The sequence below is a fragment of the Melospiza georgiana genome, chromosome 7 (assembly GCF_028018845.1).
Source record: "Melospiza georgiana isolate bMelGeo1 chromosome 7, bMelGeo1.pri, whole genome shotgun sequence".
In the NCBI taxonomy this organism is placed as follows: domain Eukaryota; kingdom Metazoa; phylum Chordata; class Aves; order Passeriformes; family Passerellidae; genus Melospiza; species Melospiza georgiana.
In genome coordinates this window covers 8,381,544-8,391,792 of record NC_080436.1, presented here as the reverse complement: position 1 = coordinate 8,391,792, position 10,249 = coordinate 8,381,544, and the positions used below count along the sequence as shown (strand labels likewise).

Sequence of the window (10,249 nt, the reverse complement as noted above, 5' to 3'; positions counted from 1 at the left end):
TCAAAAACTGCAGCAAGCAAACCCAGTGTACAGATGTTCTCCACTCTAAAAACAGAAGGTGGGAATATATTGAGAAAGTGCTATAAAACCATCATTCATCTTTCTATATTAAACAAAACCAGGCTGCTGAGAGCATGAAAAAGTGTTGCCTGATAATAATTCCATGTGAGCCTTTCAAGAAGTCATAAATAAAACTAAAAAGAACAGGATAACATGGGCATGGATTAAAGCCTGTCCTCTGGGGAAAAGTACAGGAGGGAAAAGTGCTCAAGAAAAAGACATGTCAATGGCTGAGGAAGAACAGCAGGATTTTATTGGTTTTACAAAGGCTCTGGTGCACTTGCAGAGGATCCTGTACTGTCAGTATGTGGGCCACCTGCAACAAGAAAAACAGGGTTATTGTGTTTAGTAACAGCCCGTAGTGCTGCAACTGCAAAAAAACCCAAAGTGTTTGGTCTCATGCCTTGTGGTGGCAGGCAGCTGAAGAAGAGGAAGAGCAAAGTTTAAAGGCCATGACAAGACCTCCTGATTCCTGCAGGGAATTGCTCTGATCCTGACAGGAGCCAGGGGTTCTTTACTGGCTCAGATTACAAACCCGTGCCAAGGGGAAATAGGTAGAAATGCTCATCCCTTGTAATCCCATTAGGGAAATAATCTGTTCAGGCATTCAAATCCCCTGCTAAAGAGGGCTGTGCAGACACCCCTGCCAGCAGGTCACCCGTGCCCTGTTCTCCTGTTCACTAAGGCTCTGAAAGAGCCATGGACAGGAATAAAAGTGGAGTTCCCATGTCAGCCCCACCTTCCAGGCTCTAGAAAGGGGCATTTCTTCACCAGCCTTGGCATGTAAGGACTTCCCAGCACCTAGGAAGCCAAGCAGGGCAGGCTCAGAGGAGGCACAAAGCAAGTGAGCCCCTGGAGGAGCTGGCTGTGCACAAGGCTCAAAGGGCTCTGTGGATTTGGGAGCATCCTGGGGAGAAGTTCAAGGCAGAAATCAGCCATTTCTGCACTTTAAACCCACCCCCTCCAGCTGCAAGCACGAGCTTGTGGCAAAGGCTCAGCATTATTTCTGATACTCCCCTCCCTTTGCACCAATTTTCTTAGCTGGTGGTTTGGGTTTTTTTTTTTTTTTATTTTCCCAGGAATCTCTGATGAGCAAATGTCCCCGCAGTGCTATAAGAACATAAACCCTGCTGGGACCTTCAGGACTTCCCCATCCCCTCCCCATCCCCGATTTATGTGGCAGGTGACTGCTGGGTTCACAGGGACACCCAAAAAGCAGGGTGGGAGATCCAAAAGCAGGGTGGGGGACACAAAAGGCAGGGTGGGGGGATCTCTGTGATGCTCCCCTTTGTCAGATGCTCACATTTATCCCCCAGTCTGCCTTGGCAGCCCCGCTGGGCAGGGGAAAGGGCTGCAGGAGCACATCACAGCTGCCTGGTGACTCACAGGGGCTGGGCAGAGGCGCTGCTCCAGGGCTGTTCTGTGCTGGGGGGCACTGGGAACACCCCCGGGGGAGGGTAATGGTGGTGGTGGTGCACCACAGGCGCCTTGGGTCTCTCTGCCTTCACAGCAAGCTGCAGGTCCTTCTTGGGGAGAGACAGACAAAGGGTGCTTGGGAATGCAGAAAAATGCAGTGGCAACATCCGTAGTGGCCGTACTACTTTGCTGGTTTGGATTTAAGTTTGTGTGGGAGTTTTGTCCTTGCCTGGTTTTTTAAGTTCTTCCAAGCCTTCTGATGTTTACATTGTTGTAACAAACTTGCTCACACACTTCCTGTAAATAACGCATTGTTTTGCATTCTTTTATAGAAGAGGAGAAATTTGATGGACTGTTGGTTTGTCCAGTGTCATTGGAGAGGTGGCACTTTCACCCTCCAACCCACTGTCAGGTTTGGAAATCTATAAATGTTGAAGTGAGAAAATAAACTTCCCTTTTTTCACCTTGATAACAGCAGTGTTGTTTTGTTCCCTATAGTGACAGTTTTAGTATATTTGGTACAGCAGTGCTTAGTGGTTATTTTATTTAATGCATGGAAGTCTATAGTTAATTTTTATTATTTTAGATTTTTAAGTTTTTTTTATTATTTAGATTTATGCACAGGTTAAATGGGGCTGTTGAAGGGTGAGTGGGTTTTGCTGACTATCTTTTGCTTTTTTAGGTTATGGATTATTTTGTGGGTGGGGATTACAGCATCTTGATTTGTTTGGTACTTTGCATTGTTGAGGTGGCAATCAGCATTTGTTGGTTTTTATTTTTAGGAACTTTAGTGTAGATGGGTTTTTGATAGTTTGGGTAAGGGGTTCAATTGCTTGACGCTTTTTGTTTTTATAGTTATATAAATGTTATATATTTATATATAATATGTAGATAACTATAAAGTTATATAAATATAACATAATAATATTATAAACAATATATAATAATATAAAAAATAATATTATATAATAATATATATTATAATATACAAACAATATATATTATAATAATATAAAATATAATATGATACATAAATATAATATAATTATATATAATTATATATATTATATACATTATATACATTATATATATTATATATATATTATATATAATATAATTATAAATATAATATAATAATATATAAATATATATTTATATATAATATTTATATAACTATAAAACTATAACTATATAACTGTTATATATATAATTATATATATAGTTTTAAATATATATAACATATATATATATGTTATATATATATATATATAACATATATATATATATATAACATATATATATATATATATATATATATATATATATATATATATATATATATATATAACAGTTATATATAACTATACATCTAGTTATTTTAAATGTTTATTTGAGGTTTTTTGGGGCAGAAACCTGTGCCCCTCACAGAGGGGAGCAGGGTTCCACTCAGCCACCCCCTGGGAAAGGAAAACCTTTGGGATATGTCTGGAGGAGATTCTGCAGGTTCCAGTACAGAAGGTCCAAGAACACTTGGTGACTTCAGATTTCACCTGACCCTCAGACCCCACTCCCCCCAGTTAATTCCATTAATTGATGTCAGTGAAATGCAGCATGCCAGGCTGGCCTGGAGAGGAAGGTGGCCATCAGGGCATGCTCTTGCTCTGCCATCTTTCCTAAGGTTCATTGTCCTCCCCAGTGCTTTGGCCAGGCCTGGGTGCTGTTTGTTACCTGCTGGGGGGCATGAGCCACTGCCCCCCCAGGCTGTGTGAGCAGGGCTGGTGGCAGAGCCTTCAGCATCATGTTCTGCATCATGATCTGGTGCATCTGAGCGTTCTGCATCAGCATCATCTCCACCATGTCTGGGAAGAGAAAAGAGTAAGAGCTTTATCCACAGCTGACAAGCAGCAGAGGCAAAATTATAAAGAGAGTGCTCCAGTACAGAGTGGGCACTGCCACAGAGGCAAAGCAGCTGAAAGGGGGCACACTTTCCTGCACTGTAAGCTGTGTGTATACTATTTACCACCTATTAGGAGCAGTTATCTTCTGTTGATTGGGTAGTTTTCCTTATCTTTTCCACAACCCATCCTCCCTCCAGAGAGATCTCTTCTATTAATAGGCCACTGAGTGTCCCTGCACAGCTGATAAAAATAATATCATCCCATTGTAAGGTGCTCCACCCAGAAAGAAGAGCCAAACATCCCTACCTATAATCTGAGACTTACAACAACAGAGACACCCTTTTCCCACTAAATTCCCAAAAGAACAACTTATCTCCTCCACTAGATTCCCAGAAAAATACCAAACCCATCTACACCACCACCAGACCTTCGGAAACAAACCTACACCCTTCTACAGAATCACTGCTTTGACAAAACCACATCTGTCACTCCAAGAAAACTACAGCCACCATTTAATCAAAACTGCTACCAACACCCTAACCAACAGTGCCAAGTCATATTCTACCTCTGCCAGTAGTTTATTTTCTACTTTTTTGTACTATTTTTTAAAATTTTCCTAGTAAAAACCTGTTATTCCTATTCCCATGTCTTATGTGATGGTGCAGTGCCACCTTGAGTGAGAGCCCACTGGATCATGGAATAGAAAAGGATGGAAAAGACCTCTAACATCATCAAGTCTAAGCCTCAATCTCTCATTTCATGCACATCAAATCTCCTTACAGGATCTCTGGGATACAAAGGACTTGTGCAGTGTAACTAATTCACTCGGGGAGGAGTGAAGAGGGAGAGGGGGGAAAAAAAGAAGGGAGAAAATAATGAAGGCAACTCTCATTTTCCTTTTTACTGATCATACAAAAAGTAGTTCATACGTAGCAGCATCAGAGAAGTCCTGAGTGGATTTGGACTATTTTGGTTATGGAAATAAACTCTGATTTGAAAATCCAGATACTTAGGTGAAGCATGAGCTGTGAAATACTGCAGTTCCATGACTGAGGATTCCTGGGTGGGATGAACCTTTGGCTGAAGGCTGAGCCAGGGAAATTTTCCCAGGTTTTATTTCATGTATCGCTTCACAGTAGCACCCACCTATGTTTAGAAACAAACTTTTATTGGCATTGCACTATATTTAGAACAACACTTTCCAATGTTCTGTCTCATTTCCAAATACAGGGTACAAACAAAAGCCTGAGGAGATTGAACAGCAGGTTAGGAAGGAACAAAAGAATAAAACCAGATTTTAGAAGCCTGTTTGCCAATTCTGGAGTCACCCATGTGAATGACTTTCACCTTGTTCATATTACTCAGTGCCACGAGTTGAGCTGTTCTGCTTTCCCAATCTCCTCTAGAGTTTGAAGTTCCCTTTTCTTTAGTTTTAGTGATAAGAGTTTCACAACTGAATGCTTTCACAACTGCTACCCATCCCACTTACAAAGCACAACTCCCCGAGCTCCAGCAGCTCATTAAGCAGCACATCCCTAACGAGTTTGGAGCCCATGCCATGTCCCCTGCCAGGCCTGGTGGCAGGAGCTGCTGCTCTATGGAGGGTTTCTCACCTTCCTTGATGCTCCCAGGGCGGGGGGCTGCCAAGGGCTGGGCTGGGGGGATCTGGGTGATCACAGGGGAGGGCTGAGGCAGCTGCTGGATGATGGTGGCAGGCTGAGCTGGCATCTGCAACAGGAAGGGAAAATGGACAAGTCAGGCTTGGTTCTGGCCAGCTCCCCTGTGGGGGTGTTCACAGGGGTCCCAGGATGAGGGAAGAGATGAGGATCTGACTCCATGTTGCAGAAGGCCTGATTTATTATTTTATTATATATATTATATTAAATTATACTAAAAGGATAGAAGAAAGGATTTCATCAGAAGGCTGGCTAAGAATAGAAAAGGAAGTAATGATAACAAAGGCTCTGTCTCCGACTCTCTGTCCAAGCCAGCTCACTGTGATTGGCCATTAATTAAAAACAACCACATGAGACCAATCACAGATCCACTTGTTGCATTCCACAGCAGCAGATAATCATTGTTTACATTTTGTTCCTGAGGCCTCTCAGCTTCTCAGGAGAAAAAATCCTAAGGAAAGGATTTTTCATCAAACATGTCTGTGACATTCCCCCAGCTATGGGAACAGCTGTCATCTGCCCAGGCTTCAGGAAAACTCTGGGATCCTCATGGAGAAGGTGTTGGGGCTGAGGGCTGCCTGAGCAGGCAGTGATGTGCATTAGAAAGTGGCTGAATGGCCAGGCTGGAGCGTGGGCAGCCCTGCCACTCCTTTTGCCAACTTGCTCCAAGAGTCAACCACTCCCATTGTTAATTTTGGGCATTATTTGCAAGATGGCAAATAAGGTTTTCCCTTTTTTCCCTTCAGGTTTCGCTGCAAGGGTCCCATAAAACAGCAATGGGCACATCTTCCCTTTTTGTGGGATGAGCAATCCCATCCAGCTCCCAAATGATTGTCAGCCCAGTCTGGCACAGTGCTGGTGGCGTTTTCTAGGAGCCAATCCTTACTGTCTGCTGGATAATCCTTGGTGGCTCCACTGGGGAAGCTGGAAAAGGGATCTGGTAGATTTGTGGCAGGGCAGCTCTGTGGTCATGGCAGTGTCCCCCATCTGGGGCAGGTGGCTGTGAAAGCTCTTCCAGAAGGTGCTGCTCCTGCAAAGTCAAGTGTTGTTTTTTCATTTTCTTAAAGAAAACCTGGTCACAGCAAGGCAGACATTATGGTTATGCTTCCTGGACTAAATGGGATCAGCCCCTAGGAACCTGCAGCAAGGGCACTGCCAATGCCTGCAAAAGCATAAAGAAATTTTTCCTTGCCACAGATCTTGAAGCACAAGCAAAAAAGATTGGGGGGGAAAAAATGCACAGAACAAGCTGCAAAAAGTCTGGGAAAACATTTCAATAATAGTTGGTGACGGTGTTCACAGGGGTCTCAGGTTGAGGGAAGAGATGAGGATCTGACTCCATGTTTCAGAAGGCTGATTTATTAATTTATGATATATATTATATTAAAACTATACTAAAAGAATAGAAGAAAGGATTTCATCAGAAGGCTAGCTAAGAATAGAATAGGAAGGAATGATAACAAAGGCTTGTGACTGACCAGACAGTCTGAGCCAGCTGACTGTGATTGGCCATTAATTAGAAACAACCACATGAGACAAATCCCAGATGCACCTGTTGCATTCCACAGCAGCAGATAATCAATGTTTACATTTTGTTCCTGAGGCTTCTCAGCTTCTCAGGAGGAAAAATGCTAAGGAAAGGATTTTTCATAAAAGATGTCTGCAACAATAGTTGGTATCCTCCACAAGCTAGGAATAAATAACAATTACTATTGTCTCTACTTTGGCATGGCTAAGAATCCCTTCTTTGCCTTCTGGCACAGAAAGTTTATGGTGCAGCAGATTCAAGAGAAGCAGGATCACCCCACTGCAGTGCCTGAAGCAGGTGCAAGCTCCCTGGGCTGCAGTGAGAGGAGCCGAGCTGCTCTCCAGGCTCCTTCCCTGATTAGCTGGCCCAGCCTTTACATCCCAAAGCAGCAGAGCACTAAACCCTGCCCAGCCCCAGAATTAAAGGCCAGGACAACCCTGAGCCCACATCAGCAGTGGATGTGCAGGGAATTGCTCTTACCCTGAGCTCCTGCAGCAGATTTCTCCTTTGCCTCAGGGCACTTTGGAGCAGGTCCTGAGGTCTGCTCCCTGCAAGAGGAAGAGTTGCCATTATCTCCCCAAAGGATCACAAAGACAGAGCTATTGCAGCACCTGTGTTATGATATCAATGTGGAAAATGTGTTATTGCATAGCTGGATGTTGCATATGGGTAAAACCTTACAAAATAAGGGCTTGTTGCCTTTTTAAAATCATGGCTCAGGAATGCTATTTGGAGGAGCAGAAGAGGACTGTGGGAAAGTGACTGAGCTGAATTAGGGGTGGAAAAAGAAGTTAGATAGCCATGACGTGCTCACATTGTGGTGTATGGTGGTTGGTTGGGCTATGTCTGTTATAATTTTAAACTGTGAAAAGTAAAGCCTAACTGCTCACAAAGATCTGGTTTTTGCAATAAAGGGACTCCCCTTTACATGTGCCTGGGGACTCTGTTGCTCTGCTTCACCAGCTTGAGTTCCTCCACAAAAGGCTTGGGCTGCTTTTCTTGTCAAATATGTGCGTGGATAATGACTTTATGCCATGTGCAGCCACAGCTGCTCAGCAGCTCTGCAAAGGCAAAACCTCTCTGAAAATAAACTCTTAAGGTTGCTCTTTAAAGCCTTCTTTTAACCTCCTGGTTTAGGAATCCATTTCAGGCTGAAGGTTTCTAGATGTGCCCTGTGCATGCAGAGGATGCCTGTCTGTAGTAACAGCTCCATCAAATCTGGTTTGAATATCAACTTTTCTGCTTCCATTTTGTTCTGCATCAGCTTCCTTTTCAGTTCATGCCACACATGGCTGATTTTGAAATGAAGATAAGCAAGAATGTTCACATATGCTTTGGAGCCACGCCTGGCATCTGCTCTGGAAAGCACCAGTTTGTATTTTGAAACTGTAAATTGTTCTAGGGGATTTTTAAAAGTGGCCACGGCATTAGAAAATTCCAACTATCTGTGCATCAGATCAATGAATAGGAACCCACAGTACAATGTAGAAATATCAAAGAGCTTCTCTTGGTGGCCTTGAATCCATAGACAATATAAACAGTGCATGTGCCGTGCAAAGAAATTAAGTGTTCCTCCTGCCTTTTCGGAAGGGCAGCAAACTACAACAGGGTTCCTCCTGCCTTTTCGCCCAAGCCAAGCAAACTACACCAGGGTGTACTCCTAGGTGTAAGAGCTAGGACAAACTGGATCAGGATCACTTTGCTCCAGCTGAGAGGCTGCACAGGATAAGAGCAACCTTTCCTGGGCAGGAAGGCATCTGATGTGAGTGCTCAGCTGGTCGTTCACTGCCCTTGGTCAGGAAAAAAAAAATAGCTGAAGAAATTCAAAAGATAAAAAGCAATTACCTCACAGATGAAGGGGAAAGAGGGGATCATCTCCTGAGGAACTCATGCCTGAGAACATAAGCAAGCCCTTTCCAAAATATGCCTAAAATTAGAACAAATGCTTCTCTTACTTGCAGCTGGGAGAGACAAATCCATCTTCTCTAGGTTCTCCTGTTCATTTTCTAGTCTCTGTTGGCAGAACCATAACCAGGACTGGTTATAAGTCAGGCAGAGGAGCTCACAAGGATTCCCAAGCTTATGGCACAGGTTTGGGAAGGAGGAAATAGAGCAGGAGTGGAGAAAAATGGTGGTTCTTAAAGAAATATGAAATGCTTAACTACAAATCCAGTTACAGTAAAGAATAGTGATGCTTCCAACTGTCCAGGCCATTCCAGACCTTAAAACTGATAGCATGGTGAATCAGAAGACTTAATTTATTTTGTAGGGCAGAGAGCTGCATCACATGAAGAACTTGATAATGTTGAGTTTGGACTCTTGATTCAGCAAGGGTCTGACCAGGCAACACATCTTATGTGAAAACAGACATAAAATTGCCTTGCAGCAATCTGGGATTTTCTTTACTCAAGATGTACTCCTAAACTTTATCTGTCCCAGCTCAAACTGGCTTTGAGCTAACTGGTGACATCTCCCAGTTAAAATCTCTAACTGTTGACCTCTCCCACAAAATCAAAGACAATTTAATTTACTGTAGGTCCATGTAAACTTGCAGAATGTTATTTAAGAAAGTGACAGTGAGTAGTAGCACTCCTCAGTGTATCTCAGTAAAATGATTCTATAACATAATAAATTTATGTTAAAATTTAGTGTTAATGCTTCGACATGCAAGAGCAAAAAGCAGAGCAAAGGTGACCCTGCAGAATGATTCCCTTACCTTTTCTAGGAGTTTGAGTTTCAGCCGTGTCAGCTGATCCACCACTGAAGGATCTGCCATCATCTCCTGGAAGAGCAGGCAGGCAAAATCAGGTTAAAAAGATAAACAGAGGCAGACAGGTCTTCAGTGCTCATTTTTCCCCCTCCACAACCTTCACAGAATGATTCCATTATTAAAAACCAATAACACAAGATGAGCAGAAATTGGGAGAAGCAGCTAAAAGCTTCCATTTCACTCCTAGATCAGAATGAGCACAGGCATTCACAAAGTCACACACACAGCTTTTTCCTGCCATTTCTCCCCACATACTTCTGTGCTGCAGGCTGTGATGCTCACAGGAAGGCAGCTGAGGCTGAATATTTATTTTTCTGTTCCTAATGGTTGCTGTCCTTCCCCCGGCAGCATCACTAAGCCTGTGCTCTGTGTTGTTAGAGACTTCTAATTAGCCCAGAGGTTCGTGCCTGGTTGCTAAGTTTATAGTCTCCACAGGTAACATAAACAATTTCATCTCCAGGCACGGGAGCTTGTGTACCTTGGGTAATGCCTAGCACATTGGTGGACAAGAGAAAAAAAAAAAAAAAGAAATAAAAACCAATGGTTCTTTGAAACAAGGCCAGAAAATCCTCTCACCAGCCAGCAGCTCTCCAGGGAAACAAACTCTGAGGCCATTTCTGCACTTGCAAACCCCCACAAAATCTTTCTGTCACATCTCTGACCCCTCCATCTGGGCAGCTGCTGCAGCCTTTGACAAGGAGTTTGCCAGTTATGCCTGTAAGCTGCACCAGTGTAGTTTGCTTCTGTGCTTCCAGGAAAGAAACCCATCCCTTTTTGATTGCTGCTGAACATTGAGCTGATTATTTTACCACCAACTGGTTTACCAGAGTGCCCCTAAGAGCTGAGTTTCCAGAGCCTTCACTGCAGTATGAATAGAGGGTTACAAGGGAGTTTGGCAAAA

General features: G+C 43.2%; 1 protein-coding gene across 3 annotated transcripts; it reads right to left on the bottom strand.

Annotated features, from left to right (window-relative positions):
- Window positions 1-291: 291 nt before the first annotated feature.
- Window positions 292-9,690, bottom strand: C7H21orf58 (chromosome 7 C21orf58 homolog). Of its 3 annotated transcripts, none has more exons than XM_058028229.1 (9): window positions 9,604-9,690; window positions 9,295-9,360; window positions 8,534-8,591; window positions 7,059-7,126; window positions 5,937-6,080; window positions 4,988-5,102; window positions 3,205-3,335; window positions 1,447-1,586; window positions 292-376 (listed from the first exon to the last, which is right to left on the bottom strand). In XM_058028229.1, the coding sequence occupies exons 2-9, from the start codon at window positions 9,355-9,357 to the stop codon at window positions 361-363; spliced, it is 735 nt and encodes a 244-aa protein (XP_057884212.1). In that variant the 5' UTR covers window positions 9,358-9,360; window positions 9,604-9,690; the 3' UTR covers window positions 292-360. The 3 variants fall into 3 exon arrangements, with proteins under 3 accessions (XP_057884212.1, XP_057884213.1, XP_057884214.1); XM_058028230.1 differs by having other exon boundaries at window positions 1,447-1,583; XM_058028231.1 differs by lacking the exon at window positions 5,937-6,080.
- Between the last annotated feature and the right edge of the window lie 559 nt (window positions 9,691-10,249).